We start from the raw sequence: 22,615 nt of genomic DNA on the forward strand, positions 1-22,615 counted from the left end.
CACTGCCTTACACTATTATATATCAGTGCACCTGGAATGATTAATACAGCTTTTTAGTCCAACTTTAAGGTTAGTTAGCCCAAGCCTGTATGAAGACAGAGCGCTTAGCCCAACAAAACACCTGTATGATATTGAAGATAAATGAGTGGGTCAGGCTGCCCCTGGAGAGATTCAGAGCTGTTAGGAGACCCAGCTTAATTAACCAAGAGAGGCTTGTTGATGGAAACTACGACAGGGAGGGGGTGGCCTTGCCTCGGCAGTAGCAAGGGTTGGCAGTAGCCATACTATCATTAGCTCACAACTTTAAGTTCACTGTTGATGTCCCCACTCATATCCTCATCTCAGTATAGCTCTGTGACCCAGGTTAGCAACTAGACACAGTCTTAAATCACTGATGCACAATTTAGCCTGACTTTGTGCCAACATATTTAACGAATAGTATGAGAAGTGAAGACACTTATAAATATGAAAACATGCCAGTTGGACTTAGTATTGATTCAGGAATGTCTATCTCAAATAATGTAAATGCTGTAAAAGTGGTGACTGGCAGAGCAAAGAGAAACGGCAGCTATTTGGGGTTTGTTAAATATTAACTTGTTTTATAGCTGTGAACATGGAGACAAGACCATGTGTCACTGATGCATGAGTCTCTCAGTACATTGAGTACCACAAAGCAGAAACAGGTGCTCGGGTAGCATTGCTCTATAGCCACTTTAGTAGCATTGATTTAGGCAAAACAGACAAGAGTCTGTGATGAAACCTCATGTCTTTTATTATGGCTAGATTAGTAGCTCATTGAGGCATATTTCCTGTCTTGGCCTAACCAAATCATGAGGCTAATTATTACATCTATTTTCCAGCATACAAAGATTTTGTCATGTAATCTAATAGATTTGTCTTTGTGGTATTGCATGTAATCTGTACTGGAAAACATGGTTAAGGAGAGGCTCACAACTTGAAAGTGTTGAGTTATTTAACATAGAGCTTAATGTCTCTGATTTTGGAATTATAGAACAGTACTTTGTCTACAGGTCATCTCTATTTGGTTGTTTACTTACTGGAAGTTATAAGCCTATCTTTATTATACTCAAAACTTTACAACTGCCAGAGAAATACAAAACCAAGTAGGCCTAGGTGAAAATGGTGTAATTAGTAAAGTGAGCTTATTAATATTTGCTGTCACTTGGGCCTTGGCTCAATGATGCATTTGCATGTTTTTGATCGAAGTGAGTTAAACATTTTTATCTCCACGAGTTGTTTAGTTGCTTTTCCTGTTAGACCAACAGGCTCACAGTTTTGTTCTTGGTGTTTATTGATTCAGGCCATCACCTAAGACTGTGTATTTTCTGTGTCATTCAGGTGCCATGCAGACCCCTGAGGCAGGCGCTGACTCCACCTCCACTGTCCCTCTCCAGACCACCGTGCCTGTCCAGCCTACTGGCTCCACCCAGCAGGTGCCTGTCCAGCAGCAGGTACCCACAGCCCCTTTGTGTGTGTGCGCATGTGCCCGCACAAGTGAGTGTGTGTGTGTGTGTGTGTGTGTGTGTGTGTGTGTGTGTGTGTGTGTGTGTGCATGTGCCCACACAAGTGTGTGTGTGTGTGCATGCACATACATGCATGTCTGTATTTTTGAGCACATTTATGTGTTTTTGCTGAATTAAGAGTGCAGTCTTTAGTTGTAACTGTTGCAATTTGTCTTACCAGGCCCAGACTGTTCAACAGGTTCAGCATGTTTACCCAGCACAGGTGCAGTATGTGGAGGAAAACAGTGGCGTCTACACCAATGGCAACATGTGAGTCAGTCTGTTCACCCAGCTCTACTCTCACACCACTCCACAAATGTTAGCGCTACATCTTTGCAGCCTGTCTTTTTTCTCTAAAGTCACTTCACACCGCTATTCATGTCACAAGCACATGATGTGGTGGGGTGGGTTGGGGAGTTTTTTTTTGGGGGGGGGGCTTAAATTTGTGTGTTTGATTGTGCTCAGTCACCTGAAGATGACCAGAAGTATCTGTTAAGTGCTGAAGCTGCGCCAGGCTCCCCTGGGCCTGAGGAATGGGATTACGTACACACTCCACTAACAAGCCCAAGCTGTGTTTGTCCTACTGTGATACACACACACACACACACACACACACTTTATGTGACCTCAGCTGCTGGTGGAGAGACTCATGGAGGGGTATTGCCAGACTTAATGCTTAGAGATGCACACAAATACAAAGACACACATACATCAAGCAGCTGAATACATGAGCTGAGAACCAGAGAGTCAAATAATAGTAATTTTTGTTAAAAACTACCTGCTTGGAATACCAGACGGGTAGGGTTTGCCACATGGAACAATACAATGAGAGAACCAAAGTTTATATAGTCACTAACTGAATGTCAGTTTAGTAGGACACACATTTGTGTGATTGACAAACAACCTGACACCATCTGAATTTTCCTGAAGTGGTCGCCCCACCCATCTTGTACCTTAAGCAGGCAATGCTACTTTACCCAGGTCTCCTGAGCACATACTGAATTTATTTGCTGTTTCTAATATTCAAGTAAAAGATGGAAATAATATAATGTATCAGTATATGCTGATTCTTCAGATAATTAACTGAAGTAGGCCCATTATAGAAGCGTTCTAAATACCACAGCAGCCGTGCCAGACGCCCTGCTGGAAGACCACTGACAAATTAGTGGAAGACCAGCACCTTGTTGTTAAAGAGGCCCACTGGAGAACTTACATGAACACATGAAAAACTGTTTACACTCTTTAAAATAAAGTATTATCTGATCAGTATTAAGGAAACAAAGCTTAGGGAAGTAATTTTTGCATTACTAAGCAATGAAAGCAGGAGATGGTGTTGTGCATGCTACATTTCTTTCTCTAAAGCTGAGTAAGATTTCTTGTTGACTCTTAAACCTACCATACACTAGAAGACTTTGAAAAGACTTTGAAAAGACTTTTAAAAGACTAAAGTCTGACACCTTCTCACATCCAGCTCACATCTAAAGACAATGTGTCATAAGTCACAGTTTTCAGTCACAGACTATAAGATTTTGCAAAGACTGCCTACCATACACTAGAAGACTTTGAAAAAGGCTACCCCTACTATTCAGAGTTTTCCAATAGATTGTAAACATGGACTGACTTGTTAACCTCTACAAAATAAATCCCCCTCCTACATACACATGCACACGTGCACACACACACACACACACACACACGTGTATGTATGAGAGAAAGGGAGAGAGGGAGCACTGCAGCCAGATTTATATGATTGAAGCTAGCAATCTTCAGCTGAAACGTACGGTTAGCTCGTAGGCTAATAGCAAACATTACAGTAGCTAATGTTAGCTTGCAAGTAGCCCATTTGGGACAGTGGTTAGCTAGCTAGCTATAGCATATAGCATACTCACCGGGGATTTCGAGGGCTACAGCAATTTCTGTCCAATTTTTTTCCTTCAGAGAGAGCGCAATTATTGGTTGTTGACAATGTTGACGTCATGGAACTTCACTATTTGCATGAGCCAAGACTAAAGACTTCCAATAATATTAAACATGTTTGATTTTATCGGAACGTCAAGACGAGAAAAAGACTGACATAAGACAGCTCGGACTGAGTTTTCTGACCACCTTACACCAAACGATTGAGATGACAGGAGCGCGCCACAACTCTAGCAAAACTCTCATGATTTTATCCCGACATTGGAAATTTGTCTGCGACAGTGAAATTGCTTGAAAAGTCGTTTTGGTGTAAGGTCACCATTGCTTGGATAGCAGGACACGGTAACATTACAGGGCTAATGTTAGCTGAGAGGACTAACGCCTAAATCTAATCTGCTGTAAAACAATTATTAGATAAACACAACTCGATCATGTCTTATGCAAACCCATTTCTATTTTTCTATTAATCTATGCTACAGTTATTCATTCCAAGACGACAGACAGAGGCACTTAGTGGGGTCTGTGTATTAACTGGACAGATAACCCATTCGCTTATCATCATTGAGTGCAAAGTAGCACAGCCAATTCACACAAAGTAGTAATCAAAGTATCATTTAAAGTAAAAATGCCTTGAAGTCAGGAGATTTTTTTGCCCGTTGTTTTGGCCACCTAGCCTAACTGCTCACCTCTCCTCTGAGCAGAAGGACCTACTCGTACTCAGAGCCTCAGCTGTACAGCCAGAACAGTGGAGGGAGCTACTTCGACACGCAGGGCTCACCACAAGTGTCCACTGTGGTGACATCTCATGGCATGACCAACAACGGAGGAGGGGGCAACGGAGGGATGAGCATGGGCCTGACGGAGGGGCAGGTAATCAGCAGCAGCTCTGGGGCCTACCTCATGGACAGCGCTGGCCCCCACCCTGCCACCCAGACCGCGCGAGCCTCCCCAGCCACTGTGAGTGTATGGATCCCTCTATTTTCTTCCTTAGCTGCCTTAGCCTGCCTGTTTGTGTGTTTTTTGACAGTACGATTAGAACGGAGCCTGCCAGGTGACATCTGAAAAATTACTTTTGTAATGTGTGGGCCACGACTCAGTAAAGCGGTGTGCGTGAGTTACTAAAGTGTGGGAACAGTTTGGGTAAAGCGTGGGCGTGGATTAAAAAAAGAAACTGTTTTGTGAGTAATATTACTATCGTTTTCTGATGGTAGAGATGGAGATTGAGAGATTACAATTAATTCATTTTTATTTTTACCTTGGACTCAAGGCCATAGCCACACATGTGGACACCAAGGTCCAGACACAGTTTTTCCCCATAAAATTGAAATTTTTCACAATCGCAAGCATAGACTTGTAATAGGGGTGTGGGGGGTGGCTGTTCCCACTATCCGCAGCCTGCCCTTTATTGCCTCTGGTCTCCTGGTTTACTTCATATACATGCACATTTACACACAGTTGACTCCATTTTACGTGCCACATTCACAAGGGAGATGAATTCCTTTTACAACACTTTGTGTGTAGGCTGTGTACGGTTAGAAACATTTCTTAATATTGGATATTGACTTATTAATTTCATAGACCCATGAAACCTGGTCTGACTGTGAAAGCGAGGAAGATGAGACGTCTCCCACACGGTAACAGTAGCCTTAAGTGTCTGAACAGAAAAAAGAGGCAATGCCAGTGAAACTGCCTTTGATAATGAGCTTTACATCAGCAAAAAAAAAACAAATCATAAATGTTCAACAAATAATCATCCAAAACTTGTTGTCCACATGTTTTCGTGCATATTTTAATAATCCGAACATTCAGTCTCCAGGATATTCCTGGTGTTAAGGCAAAGTTTTGCTGAAAAAATTGGGAAATGGTTAGGATATGTGACTTTAAAAGTGTCACCTGGCGGGCTCAGTAGATTAGTGGATAATGACTTTATATTAACTTTTCTTTCTTGTTTAGTTCCACACAGTGCTTAGTCTGCCTAATCTCTTCCTTTCAGTGTGGATGCTGTATGTGTCTGTCATATTTTCTTGCTCTATATATTAGTTTGACCCAAATCTACCTCAGTCTCTTTACTAGAGATGGATCATTTCTCAAAGGACAAAGTTAAAAAATCTCAGTGTTGGGGTCACATTTGCAGTACCATGCAGAAAATAATTGGGTGCCTGCTAGCTGCGTTGATACTTGAGAAAATTATCATTTTCATTCATTCATTTTCATTTGACAAACAAAATAATTCTCATGAATGAATAACTCCAAGTGAAGAATGTTTTAATGTGTGATCCTCCATCTGTGCCACATCCTTTAGTGTGCGCACCACTACGCTAGCAAGACAAGAAACTACTGGAAAGAGGGTAATTTATTGTGAGTGGTACAGAGATCTCAGGTGTTTAACATTTATGTAGAAGCGTCCCTGCTGGGAATCGAACTCGGGTCTCCCCATTGAGATTCTGCAGTCTGACTCCCTGTGACACACTTTCACCCACATGACCATAAAGTCGCGAACAGAGCGACCGACCGAACAACTGACAATGCGATCCATAGAGCCTCTGCTGTCCCGAGGCTAAAAAACTAAATTCTTTCCTTCTCCATTCTGATGAGATGAAAACCCATGTCATGTTATCGTGCGCATATCACTAGCCTTTCTTATTTACCTGTAGCCCACATGAATGGAAGTTTGCAAACGTTAGCTGCTCATTAGTCACCTGTTGCAGACACAGCACAGCATAGCCATCTTTAGTTATTAATACAAGAAATCTTTTGGCATAACTTCTTGTTTAAGTGCTTATTCATCTTTTACATCTATTCAAAGATATTTCTCAGAAATTGAGGTTGGCATTTGTGTATTAGCAAACTAGCGAAGGAGGCTCACATACTTCTTGTCAGCGTTGCTACTAGCTGCTTCCAAGCTGGCTCAGCTTGATTCCACCCATCCTGGCCAAATAATCTATGTTTAGAAGATAAACCAGTCTATAGTAAAAAAATTGGCCTACCTTCCAGTCTGCAACAGTGGGTGTTAACCCTCGGGCATACGCTCTCATCCTGTTTTGCCTCACAGAGAACATAGCTATGCAGAACGCCGTTGCCATAGCAACTGACCTGGTACAGACCTGAAACAAAGTTACCAATACTTTCGGCTTGGGTATGATTTGGTCCAAATAAACCACAGATGTTTTTAATGAAAGATATCTGCAACTGAAGGCTGTGTCACACACCGTTTTCATTAATCTCAATTAAGTGGGAGGAATTTTATTTAACGCCACACTTAGCGATGACGTTGTTGTCACCCTACATTATGGACGAAGTGGAAGCTTTCAACACTGAAAATAATTTTCTGTGGTGTATGGCAGTAAAATCAAATGGTCTCAAACAAAAACCAGGGGACAAAAAGGGGCCTATAAAAGGAATTGGGAAGAGGGTAGATGGATTTTCAATTGACAGGATTGCAAAAACATACTGTTAGCCTATGCTAAGTTTTCTGTGTACGTTAAACTGTTTGTAGCAAAAATGCCAAACACCAATGTGATTTTTACCCATGAAGCATGAACCATCTTTTTAGGCATATCTTCCTCCAAGTGTTGCCAAATCACCTTGATAGGCTGACCCGTTTGTGTTTTTTTTTTTCTGCCTTGTATCAGCTATTGAATTATTGAAGTGTTCCTGTTTCTCCACTTGGTGAAAATTTGTGATTTGGATAAATGAAAGACAATTCCGCCATGCTTGGGTTTAGTGGTGCTTGCTTTGGGATCTTTTCTAGATTTTCCTTATTTTTGCTAGTTGTCAGTAATGTGTCATTCTACAGCAACTGCTTATTTTTTTCTTCCTTTTGTTTTTATTTCCCCCTCTTACATTTTGTTGTCCTGTGCTCCTTGGTTTATCAGATTGAAATGGCGATTGAGACGTTCCAAAAATCTGAGGGTTTATCCAGTCAGAGAAGCTCGCTGCTCAACAGCCATGTAAGTCGCCATTTTGAATGCTTGACCTTGCCTTACCTTAACTTTTGTTAAGCTCACTGTCTCCTGCTTTCTCTGCCTCCCACAACTCTCTGTCCTTCTCGGTGTGGTGCTATTTTTTGCTTGTTTTAATTACAATCATTATTGCTTTAAATCTATGGCTGCTTTAGAAGTGCTTCTGCAGTGCTGCAATGGGATGGAAATGTGATTACTGACTGTTGGATTGAGATGTTACCAGAGAGCTAGAATGGACCAGTGTGTGAATCTCTTGATTAAAAAGTCATATCTTCTCTTACAGCTGCAGTGGCTGCTGGACAATTATGAGACAGCAGAGGGCGTGAGTCTACCACGATCCACACTCTACAATCACTACCTGCGCCACTGCCAGGAGCAGAAACTGGACCCTGTCAATGCAGCCTCCTTTGGCAAACTCATCCGCTCCATCTTCATGGGACTCCGTACAAGGCGCCTTGGCACGAGGTGAGCTAGGAGGATATTGCAGTTGTGTGGAAAATGTTCTAACGCCAATGATGGTGATTTTAATTTTTTCAATTGAAGGATTACATGGTCCTCTACGGGTTGAGAAAATTCTCCGACAGCTTAGGCATATGAAACCCTTTCAAAACCCATTGGATAACATAAAAAAATTGTTGTTATCAGGATAATAGGGCTGTCAACGAATATTCTAAATTTGATTATATAATTCGAATTGTAAAAAAAAACAGACATTCGACTGTGAAAATTTGATTGTGAAAAAAAAAGCAGCGCTACCGCGGCTCTCTGCCTCGCGAGTTCTCACATGGGCCTGGGCCGCTGCACTGAATGCACTGCATGACAGACAGGAGTCACACAACGTCACTTTCATTGATTGAAAATGAAATGTAGGTCAAGCTGAAACGAGCAAATAATTCAACAACAACCGTGTGGTAATGATGGCAGAGAGTTCACAACCCAACTCGGCCGCAGAGAGAGTGATTTGCACTCCGAGCAATCTAAAAAGCCCCGTTTGGAAATACTTCGGATTTTGGTCAGTAGACGGCAAAATTATGGAACCTCGAGATAAAGTTGTATGCAAGCTATGCAAGCTACAGTTAGCTTACCATTCCAACACTCAAATTGTTTATTTAAACCAGTATGAATATTACCTAACCTGTATAAAAATTAGGCTATCGAATAACATATCAATTACGAATCATTCATTTGATTTCGCTCTGAGAGACAACGCTTTCTCAGTTCTCACTCTAGCACCAACCACGGCAGAGAGAGGGAGAGAGATCTACGGTCTTTAAATTAAGTTTTAGGTAGATATGTAGATCTTTTAAAAGACATGTTTATGTTGAAATAAATATACCTATACAAGTAGTTATGTCTCTCGTTGTATTGGTTTGCCCTCTTATGGACATAATGCGCAAAAACAGATATTCAAATGGTTTGAACCTATGTGTTTTTTTTAGAAGGAATAATCGAACATCATTTTTGGCCAATTTTGACAGACCTACAGGATAATAACGTGGCTCTTTTTCTTAAATACTGAAAAGTTGTCATTTTGGAGATGCAAGGTTTTTGCCTGAGAGCAATATACTTGTCTCCTCTCTTCTTACTTCTATCATCCACTTATAACCTGATCTGCTAAAAGCTGTTGCCTTCCTCTGTTCTCCTCTTGTATCCTGCTCCTATTCACACAGTTTTTCTAGCCCTGTGCCCATTTGTTTTCCACACCTCACCTTATAATGTACCATGGCCATTCTGAGTTGTTGTGAAATATAGTGTAATATTTTAATGAAAGACTCTTCTCCTCTGTGTGTCCATTTTTGGCTTTGTCTTGCAGAGGGAACTCCAAATACCATTACTATGGTATCCGGGTCAAACCAGATTCCCCCCTCAATAGACTACAGGAGGATATGCAGTACATGGCCCTCAGACAGCAACCTGTTCCGCAGAAACAGAGGTATAACACAGGCACGCAATCACACACACACACACACATGTAACTCACACTTTTTATAGATACTGAGGTGAGCCATGTGATTTCAGGTTCAAGCCAGTGCAGAAGGTTGATGGTGGCTCTGGGGAGAACTACTCAGGTGGAGGGCAGCACCCTTCCAGTGCAGCAGAGCAGACGGTCATTGCACAGAGCCAGCAACACCAGCAGTTCCTAGGTCAGCCGCTTTTCTCTTTACCTTTATCTGTATGCCTGATTCTCATTATTGTGCTTGTGTCTGTTACAGTCTTTCTGTTCTCTGAATCTTTATTTGGATATAGACATATACAGTGAAAAGAGTGTTTGATATTCGCTTTCAGTACGGTTGTTTTCATTTTCAATTCAGTTGTTTATTTCAGTTGGGACTGTAAATGTATTCAAATGCGATAGTAGGTCACAGTTAGGGATGCACCGATCTGACTTTTTCAGTTCCGATACCGATAACGATACCTGGGCTTTGGGTATCGGCCGATACCGAGTACCTATCCGATACCAGTGTTTAATTAATAAACTGTATGCCTCACTGTGTGGAAGAGCCTGGGATCATTCTTTTATAATCAACATTAGGCTTGACTTAAACATTGCTTTCCTAACTTTGTAAAACAAAATGTAACAAATAAATACATAGATATAAATTTACTGAATTGTTATTTATTATTAAAATAATAAATAATCGTGCACCAGCAACTTGAACAAAACATTCAAAATAAATAGGAATCAAAATTCTTTGTAAACGTTTAGTGCAAATAGGAATTTAAATTCCAATATAAAATAATATAGCAGCTGAAACTGAGAAATAAGTTCAATCACAATTCACAATAAACAAGTAACTTGGAACCTATTCTGTTATTTTTGTCGCTTTCACACTATCACTTGGAAGTTTCTCACGTCTTTGCAATGCATCCGACAAAGTTAACTGCTTCTTCGAATCGTCCCCTTTTTTTGTTTGGTTTAACTCGTTGAACTCGGCGTGTTCTTTGGCATGATGCTTCTGGAGGTGCTTGATTAAGTTGGTTGTGTTATATTTTGCAGTGCTACCGCCACCCCTCGAAACATTGGCTTTGCAGATATTGCAAGTAGCCGTAGAACTTGTTGGCGTAGCAAGCGTGAAATACCTCCAAACAGCTGACCCTTTAGCTCGCTCCATGCTATGTCAGTTCCATGTGTTAGCTGTCCTTCGAGCAAAATCTACCGGCACGCTACTGACGCATGATGTAGTACAAGTCGCGCACGTAGACGTAAACATAGAAACATAGAATTTAATTGAATAGATCGGCCCCATAGATCGGCCCCATTGTCACCGATACCCGATCTAGCTATTTGAGTCAATATCAGGCCGATATCCGATATCAATATCGAATCGGTGCATCCCTAGTCACAGTACTAGAAGGCAATTCCTTCTGTTGTGAGTATTTACATTCATGATCAGAATGGTTCAATATATATGTATATAATTTTTCTCTGTCTTGTAGGCACCTTGAACAACAACAGTAATGATAATAACTGATATAGTATTAGTAACTTATACAGCACTTTTAGAAACTGTTACAACGTTCTTTACAAACAAAAGAGATAAAAGCCAATAGGACATGAGACAATATGAGTGCCAGACATGAATTAAAAACAGGATTACAGAAAAATAAAGAAGGCAAATAAGTCAAGAATTTATTGAGTAAAAGCAAGTTAAAGCCGAGGGGTCTAGACAGCAAGTTGGCAAAGGTCTTTTGCTTAGACTTTTCTATGGCCAGGAGGGCCCTGACTGTGGATCTCAGACTGTTTCACATCTTATATGGATTGGAAAGATCTTATATGTAGGTATGAGTCAGAAACAGCCCAGCCTTACAAGTAATCAGGAAAACCTTAAAATAAATTCTAAAACTAAAAGGCAACAAGTGCACAGAGTCTAAAATAGGCATAATCTGATTGTGTGATATGCGTGAGACTTCAGAATTCTGCTGCAAGGTTATTGACTACTTGTAGCCACGTCATGCTGGTTGATTGAGACACGTAAATAGGACATTACACAAAAGGCAAGACGACAAAGTGTGCACAAGTCTTGCAGCATTGTTAAAAGACAAAGTCAATTCAGACTTCACAAACTTTTACCAAATGAGGTTGGTAATAACATGTATCAACCCGTTTATTAGTATGTTGTTCAGTGTGTAAGCATATAGGAAAAAGGACTCCTAAATTCTAAGATACAGAGTTTCTCTGTAGCTGTGTTCAAGGCCAGTAACATTCCTTTTGTTTGCTTGGTTTTCATCATCTATATGTATTGATCCCAAACTCACAGTGATATGAGTGATGGCTTGTTGGACTCTGGAGTGAGTTTCCTATCGATTGGTTATGTTATTTAAGCCCCTCCCCCTTTATCGATTGACTGTATTAAACCTGAAGACGCACTGTTGATCCCAAAATTGCATTTCTATGAGTGCCAGGTCGTCGGACTCAGGAGAGCAATGTCGAAGCCGCATTGAGATGTGTGATGCTTGGCAGACTTGAGTGTCCTATTGATTGGTGGTGTAATTTAAGCCCCTCCCCCTTTCATCATTGGCTGTTTTGTTTTTTTTTTCTGTCTTGTCCTCTATGGGTTGAGAAAATTCTCTGATCTCCTGGGCTTATGAAAACTTTTCAAAATCCATTGGATAATGTCAAAACTGCATTGTCATCAAGCTAAAATAAGGCTGTTTTTCTTGAAAAGATCACATTTTGGAGATACAGGAGTTTGTCTTTAACAGGGAACTTTTCGAATGTTGTCCAAGCTCATTCTTTCTTAACATGATTCTCTGATGTCATCAGTATAATTAAATGATTCATCAAGTGTTCTTACCAAAAAAAAAACACAGTGAAAAGAAATCATAAGAAACATAGCACAATTTCACAATATTATAATAATAATATGATAGAATTTCACAATCGGGTGTGGTACTGGGTGTAGATACTCTCTGAGAAAGTCCATGATAGAGTTCATGCACGGAATGAGTTTTCTGTTTGTTGCTCATGGAGCATTAAACTGGATTGCACTGGAATATACTGAATCCTCCAATATTCCCATATGTTGTGCTCTTCTGATTTTTTCATAGCTGCAAATTAAATGTAGTTGTTCTCTCCCCCCACACCCCCCAACAGATGCATCGCGAGCGCTGCCTGACTTTGTGGAGCTGGATCTGGGAGAGAGCAATGTAGACAACATCAGCCCAGAGGAAGTAAAAGCTCTCCAGTCCCTTTACAGAGAGCACTGTGAGGTTAGATCTTTCATCTTTCACTTCGGTGCATTCTCCAATCATATTCAGTCTCAAGTTTGTCAGCACTACATCACACTATGGCAGCTGCATATTATTCAGTATAAACATGGCACCATCAATGTTAATCTGTCCTTGCATGGGGCATCCTGGTGCCTCAGTTGGCTAAGGCGCATAGCCTGTAAGTGTTTCGTCCTGGGTAAGACTCCAGCCTGGGACCTTTGTCATATGTCATCGCTCTCTCTCTCTCCCTCACTCTTTCCTGTATAACTCTGCTGTTGACTATCCAATAAAGGCAAAAATGCCTAAAAATAATCTTTAAAAAACTGTCATTGCATGAGATTCGTTGGTTTTGTTTCAGGCCATCCTGGATGTGGTTGTCAACCTCCAGTTCAGTCTAATCGAGAAGCTGTGGCAGACCTTCTGGCGTTATTCTCCCTCTGACTCTGTAGAGGGTGCTACCATAACAGAAAATAGGTGAGGTCAAGCTGATGAATTCTCTTGTCCCTTGTTGAATTCAGTCAATTTTTCACCAAAGAGAAATATTGGTTATCTAAATGTATTTAAACAGACAAAGTACAGACTTCAGCTTCATTTTATAATAATTTGATAGATGAAATGCAGAGGCCCATGTGTTAAGGATGGTCTGTTAATTCCACAGCAGTGTAAGTGAGATTGAAGCGCGGCTGCCCCGTTCACAGCTACTGGTGCTGTGCAGAAACGAGGCTGTACTCAAATGGATGAGCACCTGTGACCATCTGATGTACCAGGCCCTTGTGGAGATCCTCATCCCTGATGTCCTGAGACCCATTCCCAGTGAGACACACACACACTTAACCAGTCCTCGTGTTTGCATGTTTGTGGTGTGATAAACATTAACACATTGTTTTTGTTTGGGGTTTTTTTTTTTGCTTTTTTTTTTTTTTTAGGTGCCTTGACTCAAGCCATCCGCAACTTTGCCAAAAGCCTGGAAGGCTGGCTCAACAATGCCATGAATGCCATTCCACAGAGAATGATCCAGACCAAGGTACAGTTGCTGCATACAACCTGATTCTGTACTGCGTAGAAAAGTCACTTCTATTTCTAAAAGCTTCACTTAATATTTAGACTATTTCTCATTTATTTAATTAATACATTAGAGTAGTATGTATCTTCTATCAGTTTTAAAAGGCATGTATAACTAAGTAACAGCTGGGTTTCTATGTGCATTCTTTGCATAGGTTGCCGCTGTTAGTGCCTTTGCGCAGACACTGCGCAGATACACATCTCTGAACCACCTGGCTCAGGCGGCACGTGCTGTGTTACAGAACACCTCGCAGATCAACCAGATGCTCAGTGATCTCAACCGTGTTGACTTTGCCAACGTACAGGTCTGAACTGCTGTCTGTGTTTTGATATTGAGTGGTGGTGATTTTGTTGTACTGTGATATTCCTGTGTGTCTCCAACACCTATCTGTTATCCAAAATCATTTCTCATATCTTTTTTACTTTCTCCCAGTAAGCCTCAGCCCTACACTTTGTGTATGTCAGACAGCCGTGTTCTAAGTATTTTCTCTCTCCATGTTGCTCTATAGGAGCAGGCATCATGGGTGTGCCAGTGTGAGGAGGGTGTGGTTCAACACTTGGAGCAGGACTTCAAGGCCACGCTGCAGCAGCAAAGCTCTCTGGAGCAGTGGGCTGCCTGGCTGGACAATGTGGTGACTCAGGTGCTCAAGCCCTATGAGCACCGGCCAAGCTTCCCCCGGGCCGCCCGGCAGTTCCTGCTCAAGTGGTCCTTCTATAGGTCTGCAACAAATCAACCATACTGAGACACCTGTATCAGAGAATGTTAGTTTTTCAGAGACCAAACAAAATTGCTGATGGTGTTTTGCTGTGTTTCTGCCAGCTCTATGGTGATCAGAGACCTGACCCTGCGCAGTGCTGCCAGCTTTGGCTCATTCCACCTGATCCGCCTGCTGTATGACGAGTATATGTTCTACCTGGTGGAGCACCGTGTGGCCCAGGCTACTGGAGAGACACCCATTGGTGTCATGGGGGAGGTACAACTGTGGCATCTATGTTTTTTTTTGTCTCTTGATACAGGGCTAGCTTTGCTTTCCTCACTTTCGTAGTAGTCTATTTTTAGTTAAGTAAATTAACAAATTGCCACCGTGAAATATAACTGCCTGGGGTGTCCTGGTGGCTCAGTGGTCTAAGGCGCATGCCATGTAACTGCAACATCCTGGCCGGTCCGGCTGTGACCATTGTCACAGGCCGGATTATTATCTGGTAAAAATTATCTTAAAAATAAATACGTATGCAGTTATAACTGGCTGTATGTCAGACTTATTTAGAAATGTTTGGCCATCTCATATTTGTTATCATACAGGAGGAAATCACCCCAGAGGAGGACAGTTTTTACAATGTTACAATATTATACTTCATTTTCCATGGTTAAATTCCTGCCCTGTTGTGAAATTTGAAATAATTTTACAAAAAAAGTGGCATGTCTAATGGCCCCTCTAATTATGATGTTTCTCTCTATTTTCAGTTCGACAGCCTCAACACCCTGTCTCTCAGTAACATTGACAAAGGTATGTGACAAAATATAATTTCCCTCTCATGTTATTAGCAAATGTATTGTCATGTCAGTTGAGAGTACCTATGGCTTAGCCTCCTTTTGTTGCATCAAAAGGAGGCTAAGCCATAGGTACTCTCCAAAGTACAGTAGCCCAACTTCTCAGTCTGTATGCTGGAAAAGAGAAACAGTTACTATTGTGTAACACTACTGTGACTATTGTACATTCATTAAGTTTTGTAGATATTTTAATTCCAAAGACTTCATATCTGCAGTTACTATCAGTTGGTCATATTGCTAAGTCAATAACCGCTGCAGAATGTGCTGAGAGACAGATTTGACTTTGAATGGAAAGCAAAAGTTTTGCTGATTTTTAAATTACTTTGGTTTTTGGTGATTTAAAATGCAGTCTACTGCAAGACACTCGAATGGGGAAAAATACGAAGACAAAGATTCTGCTCAACTTTTTAAAATTAAAATTTTAAATTGATTTGGAACCAACACAGAAGGTAGGCTAAATACAGCAGACATTGTGCAGAGCCCTCTTCAGGATGTGCTGGTGTTGTCACTGTGTCTGCTTCCCCTTTTGAGTGTTGTGTTACTGCTGATTAGGAATGCACCACAACCTGATACTTCATCATTTTTGTCTTGAATGCAAGGGCTCATGTTATAATTTAAAATGTAAAAATGCTCCCCCTTCGCACATTTAAAAGCCACGTTTCAATTCAAGTCATCATGCATCAGCCTGTCTTTCTGCAATTTCTACAGTGTAGAACTACCCAGACTCTTCTTAGAGCTGATGATCCAACCAAACTTAGCAACCGGGCAAGAAGGACCTTGGTCAGGAAAGTGACTGAGAAGCCAACGACCACTGTGGCAAAACTACAGAGCTTCTTGGCTGTAATGGGAGATCTTGTCAGCAGGACAGCAGTCAGTATAGCACTTCATAATTCAGAGTAGCCAGAAGGAAGCTTCTCATCGAAAAAGGCACATGACGGTATGCCTTGAGCTTGCAAAAAGGCACATAAAATACTCTGACAGCATGATGTTAAAGAGGATGTGGTCTGATGAAATGAAAGTTGAACTCTTCAGCCATAATGCAAAGCTCTATGTCTGGTGGAAGCCGGCTACAGCTCATGACCCATCTAACACCATCCTGACTGTGAAGCATGGTGGTAGCAGGCAGCATGATGCTGTGTTGGATTTTCAGTAGCAGGGACTGAAACACTTGTAAGGACAGAGGGATCAATGAATAGAACCAAATACAGAAAAATACTTAAGAAAAGCCTGCTTCAGAGTGCCAAAGATGACTAGGATGACGATGTGTGTTTGACCCTAAGCATAGAGCCAAATTAACACTGTTATGGCTTCAGAACAAGAATGTGAAAGCACTTGAGTGGTGAAGCCAAAGCCCAGACGTGAATCCCATTGAAAATCCATCGAATGACTTTAAGATAGCTGTTCACATACGCTCCTCATCCAACTTGACTGAGCTTGCGCAAATCTGCATGTTAGAATGGGAGAAAATCCCCAAATCCAGATGTGTCAAAAAGATTCAAAGTTGCAATTGCAACCAAAGCTCCTTCTACAAAGTATTGAGGCAGGGGGTTAAATACTTATTCAAATAATTTATAATAATAATAATTAATCAATAATTTGGCAAAAAAAGAAATATTCAAAAACATATGTTAACTTTGTCTTTATGGGGTATTATTTGTTGATTGTTGACAAAAAACATTCAGAAAACGTCAGGGGGATTGAAAACTTTCTGAAGGCACTTTATAATCCAGAGAAACAATACTCACATCTGTAATATTATCAATAGAAACTTTTTGCAGCTGCTCAAGCTGTGTGAATTTTCCTTCTACTAAGTCAACTCTGAAGTCTGTACCCGTATTTATAACTGCGCTGTTTTCTCCTATCTAGATGAAGTGAGTGAGATGGATAGCGACTTGGAGGAGGACACGGAGGAGTCCGGGGAGCCTCTTGCCAAGCGGGAGAAGTCAGAGCACGAGGTGATCCAGGTGATCCAGGTCGGGGCTCTGGAGGACGGATCCCACCCTGTGGTGGGGGTGGTCCAGCCAGGTGTCCTCCACTCGCTGCCCCAGCCCCCGCAGGACCACGCTGAGCACATCCTAACCCCCTCTGCTGGTACTCCCACCATCCGCCACTGCAGCGCCACGGGCAACACCTACGCCTCCGTCTGAGGGTCTGAGGGCACAGCCAACCTCGGCTGGCCTATTTTTGCTCTCTCACTCTCCACATATCTTTCTCTCTGTATGTCTAGATATTTCCCTCTTACTCATGCGTTGTGTCAGTCTGCACTTGTGTGAACACATTCTCCTCTCCCTATCCAGCCTGGTCAGCGGAGGAGTGTTGAAATGATGATACTTTGGGCAAGATGCGCTGTCAGTATCTGACTGCTTAAATTCTGGATGTGCTGCCATCCCATGAGTCTGTGCCCCATTAGAACACAGCAGCTGGAGGAGGGGACCTGAGGGAAAAGGATTAATTTGACCCATTAGATGTTGCCTGATTAGGCATATGTTGCTGGCTTTGTCTGTGTATACAGACGGGTTCTATCTTAAAGGGAAATTAAACTTATTTAATCTACTGATGTCTCAAAGCTCAAATCCATGTCACTAGTCCCAGTGGAGCAGTCATTGATTGACTCAAGACCTAAGACAGTAGTCTTGCCTAGTGTACATAGTTTTGCTGTAGTTTCAGTTCATATTATCCAAAACTCATGGTGCTATCATCTTTTTTTGGCATTTCCAATTATCCCTCCCAATTTTGGTATGATTTATATCAACGTGCATTCCAGTTGTTGACAAAATTATGTCTGAAGAAAAATACTTTGAATATTGTTTTGCATTTGTATGTAGCTAACAAACAAAGGGATGACATTTTATGTATGTATGACATTTGAAATAGGATCATGGGGCAGTTTTGTCTCTTCTGTCTGATCATTGTATGGTAGCCATCCACTGATAACCACTGATGGCTTATAGCCACACAGAGAAAGAAACCCCTAAAGAAATATCTGTGCTGCTACTCGTGTATATAGAAATGAGGTTGAGAAGACAGGCTGTACAAAACCACTTCCTCAATGCTAGCTTTTCTCTGCACTCAGTGCATAAAGGACTGCTCTTAACGCCTTTGTTCATTTTAGAAGCTCTGTAGTGTGGTAAATGTGACGAGCTATAATCTTGAAATCTACTTACTGGGCATGTTTCCCCTGTGTTTTTGCAGTTTCTATCTTATTGAAATTTCTTTAGTTCATGAAGGACCAAAAACAAACCAACAAGAGGAAGCTGAGAGAGTGAGCCATTTTGGCCACCCAAGAGCTGTTTCCTGTCCCACAGTGCCATGTTGCAGAGCAGAAGGAATGTCAGGGATTTTATGTACCTCGGCTTTATCATAGTGCCTTATCCTTAAATGCAGCTGTCCTTGTAGTCCTGACTGTGTGGTCTAGAGAGCCCACAGCCCCTCTGCATTGCCCCAGCCACAGTTTTGGCTTTCTGGTGACTTGTGGCTGGATTTGGGCTGGCTCATCAGTGTTGAGGCCAGAGGATGCAGGCTCAGAGACACCTGTTGATTTCTCTGGATCAGTTCTACTAAGCTTATGTTAGTTTCCTGAATCATGGTCTTTAGCCTTGCTCCTGCTCTCACTCTGTCCACTTGAGGCCTATTTATGCATTGGCCTCTGTTATTGGGTGAAGTGTGTTTGTGCACGTGGGTGCATGGTTCTGCACTTGTGTTTTCATGTGTGTGTGTGTGTGTGTGTGTGTGTGAGAGAGAGAGAGAGAGAGAGAGAGAGAGAGTGTGTGCAAGTGTATATGCACGTGCGTCTGTGTGTGTCAGTGTGCACGCGTGTGAGTATGTATGTTGGAACACATCCATCAGTCACCCTACCTCAAACCAGTGGTGCCAGCCCTTTGACTCGTGCAGCACAGTCACCAAACCTTATTGCACACACCACTGTACTGCACAAATCTCAACACCACACACACACTATACAGAAAATATACATTGCTTTTCTCACCTCTGATACACATTTTCATTTCTGTTTTTGTAGTCCACAACTGCTTCATCCTTTGTTCCCTGTTAAAAGATCATCCTTGTACAGTGGACCAAAAGTAGATATTTTCTGATATTCAAAGATATAGTATATATATGATGATGATACACTACATCTGTTTGTTTCTTTTCATGTGGTTGATCTGATTGTTTGTATGTGATTGTTTCTTTTGGTAGCTCCTCTGTAATTGGTTCATAGACTGTGAAATGGGAAGGGCATGGGGACTAACTTCTGATTTCATTAGAGACTAAATCCGTACTTGAACTGTTATAGATAGCCTTTTATGTTGTGGAGACTTTCAAAGATTAATCCTCTAAATGGGAACATTTTGTTACTATTAAAATATTGTTTTTGTTCATTTTGTTTTTCACTCTTGTGGAGATCTGTCTACGCCATTTCTCTGCACAAACCTTTATTTATTGATATTTATTGTGCATTTATTTTGCTATTATAGATGCTTTTTTATGCACCTGTATCTTGAAATTTTGAAATGGTTAATGAATCATACCACTGCGAAGAACAGACTTGCTGTACAGAAGGACTGAACGGTTTTCAGAAGATTGAGGATTTTTCGTTTGAATTAAAAAAAGAGATATTTTTCATGCGGTAGGTCATATGTAGTCGATTAATGTAAAGGGTTGTCACCATATTTGCTGTAATCACAGTCCTATAGGTCCGATCACTAGTCAAAACTAGAAAGGCACTCGGAGAGAGCAGACCTCCGCCAAGGTTCGTGCTATTATTGCTTGTTCGTGAGTCGGATCTGGATCCGCTCCAAAATTTAATGGGTTCTTCCTTGGCCCATGCTACACCCTTCCACGAAGTTTCATGAAAATCGGGCTGGTAGTTTTTCCGTAATCCTGCTAACAGACAAACAAACAGACAAACAAACAAACGGCACCGAAAACATAACCTCCTTGGCGGAGGTAAAAAATCCTTCAGATATTACCAATACACAGGCTCTTATACAATTTTTCAGTGTGTTATTAGACTAGGGTGAGTGGTTATTGCTGTCAATCACAGATGTTTTGTTGAATCAGAGCCAAGACACCTTAAGGAGGAGTAAATTCTGGTGTCCCAAACCCGCCCCCTTTATGCCCACGTTACACACCGATCAGACCTACTACTACACATCACCTAGACTTAGCCTGATACGGCTGGCTCACCAGTTCCGAAACTGAACACACACACAAATTGGGTTTTCTCATAATATTGCTAAAGGACATTTTGACAAGGGATCCTATAAACTGTGCAAGAAAAGGTCAAGGAACTAATAGTAGCTGGTAGTTGGAGGCCTAAGGTATTTTGTTTACATCAGTCTGTGACCACACTGAACTTACAAGAGATTGCTCCCTGACTCCTGGCATAAAACTGCCAAATGCAAGTTTGGAGACAAAGTTCTCTTCCCTTGCTCTATAGCCCCTCTGCCCCTCCAAGCGGTCTCACATAAAACTGTGTAGATGCACGATAAAGAGAAAAAGGGGCCGCCCCCCGTCCCTGAGAGCTTGTGTGATTGGCTGTTGAGACTCAGAATTTTTGATGCAGTTGTAAAAAGTGATGCGGTTCTCCCTGTCACTGAAAACCTCATATGTAGTAAATTGCTGGGTAGGTCATACCCGTTATGAATGATAGTTTTGCAGAATTTCAGATAAATGCTCTTGTCAATGGCAGCTGTACCTGTCAACCTCTGAGTGATTTTTAAATACAAATCTCAACTCCCTTGTCATATTAATAAAATACTGTAGATGTTAACTTGTGTTATTTTGTGCCTGAAGTGAAAATGGCTTAAAATCTTTTCTTTTAATCTTATGTGCTTTAGGATCATAAGTGCTTTTTGGTCTTGCACGCCTACTATGTGCTGCTAGAATCCGTTATTGTCAATTCCGTTTTTGTTTTTTTTTTGTTTTTTTTCCCATTTTATTTTTTACTTAGAACATGTGCCAGACAGTGATTCAGTTTTCTGCAACTCCAAGCCTGCCTGGTTAACACTGGACTGAAGCTAATGCTGCCAACTCAATTGTACTTTATTCCTCATAATGTCTTTAAAATTGAGAAATAAGGTCGTTTTGTAACAACTGTTTGCAAGTGAGCCCGTTTCCGACCAGAAAACTTAAAAAAACAAACAAAAAAAAAACATAAACTATTCCTTAACAACTTCTTATAGGAGCGAAAGCTACGACATGCCTCTCCAGCTGGAGAACACGGCAGCTTCACTGACCCATAGCAGACTCCAGTGCCTTTGATTTCACCCGAGCCACAGCAGACAGCCTGGGTGACTATCGGTCTCTGGCAGGCTACAGACAGAGGCTGTGCAGAGCAGACATTTCACTGCAGAGGTGCTGCTCCTGAGACGATCCCAGGGCTGAGGGAGCGCAAAGATCTCTCCTCAGACTGGACTATTTCAACATTCTCTGATCAATGTGACCACACACACACACACACACACACACACACTAGTTTACACATGGTGGATTACCTGCAGATGGTTTGAGCATTTTATTGTATAAAATATACTATCACTCGACGAACACTGGGGGTTGAGTTGAATGCTCTCTTGAACTAGATTAATTTTATCATGATCGTGATTTCTTTTGTCAGATGATATTTTCTGAATGCTGTGTTCAGTTTGAGATTTGTATTTGGATGTTTCAAGTGCCATTTGACAGTCTAGTGAGTTGTGGCCATCTGTAGCACGCTCTAATGCAAGCACAAGCATTTGGCAGTGGCATTTGGGGAAGGTTTTTATTTTGATTCACCCTAGACAAAAAAACGTTGTATATATCAGAAATGAAAAAGTATATATATTTATTTGTGTCTTAATTATTTGGTTTGTTCTTTTAGTGAACTTTTTATCAGATATGTTGGCAAAAGTGCTTTTGTGATTTCTTTTTCTCTTTTTGGATAATGTATAGTATCTAATATATATATATATATATATATAAACATACATATATATATATACACAAATTTCATGTGACTTTCTTTTTGTGTGCCGTTTAAAGTTCTTTCTTAGTATACTGTATCTTCTCAAATTGGCAAGAGCAAACCAATGCGTGTAGGGTGATTTGTATTGTGTATTTTACATAAAAAATGAGGACAACTGGGGGACTTTTATATTTATAAAGACATTATCATTTAGTGTGTCGTATTGATGAATATAGAAACTATTAAAGACACATGTAGTTTGGTTTTCTGAATATTTCAGATCTCAGCTCAGGCTAGCTTATTAGTGTTGTTTTCTTAAAATTTGTGGCTTGTCTTTCCAGTAATAAACTTTTTCTTGTTCAAAGTCAGTGTCCTTTCTCATAATTGTGACCCCACACACACACACACACACACGTCAAATCCTGAATTTAAAAGGGAGAAA

General features: G+C 41.1%; 1 protein-coding gene across 1 annotated transcript; it reads left to right on the forward strand.

Annotated features, from left to right (window-relative positions):
• Window positions 1-1,364: 1,364 nt before the first annotated feature.
• On the forward strand, window positions 1,365-17,374 carry rfx3 (regulatory factor X, 3 (influences HLA class II expression)). The gene is made up of 17 exons (XM_071522359.1): window positions 1,365-1,481; window positions 1,705-1,793; window positions 3,774-3,782; window positions 4,145-4,397; window positions 7,316-7,390; window positions 7,686-7,867; window positions 9,216-9,335; window positions 9,422-9,546; window positions 12,498-12,613; window positions 12,972-13,087; window positions 13,272-13,426; window positions 13,540-13,637; window positions 13,831-13,980; window positions 14,185-14,393; window positions 14,496-14,649; window positions 15,141-15,183; window positions 17,094-17,374. Exons 1-17 carry the CDS (start codon window positions 1,365-1,367, stop codon window positions 17,372-17,374), a joined length of 2,292 nt encoding a protein of 763 aa, XP_071378460.1.
• The last annotated feature ends 5,241 nt before the right edge of the window (window positions 17,375-22,615 follow it).

The sequence above is a fragment of the Centroberyx affinis genome, unplaced genomic scaffold (genome assembly GCF_046629955.1).
Source record: "Centroberyx affinis isolate AG114_WGS23_722 - 3 ecotype Tasmania unplaced genomic scaffold, CSIRO-AGI_Caff_v1 ptg000977l_1, whole genome shotgun sequence".
Taxonomy (NCBI): Eukaryota; Metazoa; Chordata; class Actinopteri; order Beryciformes; family Berycidae; genus Centroberyx; species Centroberyx affinis.

Bases quoted from the DNA above. Each gene is read 5' to 3' on its own strand.
- rfx3 (XM_071522359.1), top strand. From the start codon at position 1,365: ATGCAGACCCCTGAGGCAGGCGCTGACTCCACCTCCACTGTCCCTCTC. The intron at 9,336-9,421 runs GTATAACACAGG...ATGTGATTTCAG, and splicing joins CCTGTTCCGCAGAAACAGAG to GTTCAAGCCAGTGCAGAAGG. The intron at 13,638-13,830 runs GTACAGTTGCTG...TTCTTTGCATAG, and splicing joins AGAGAATGATCCAGACCAAG to GTTGCCGCTGTTAGTGCCTT.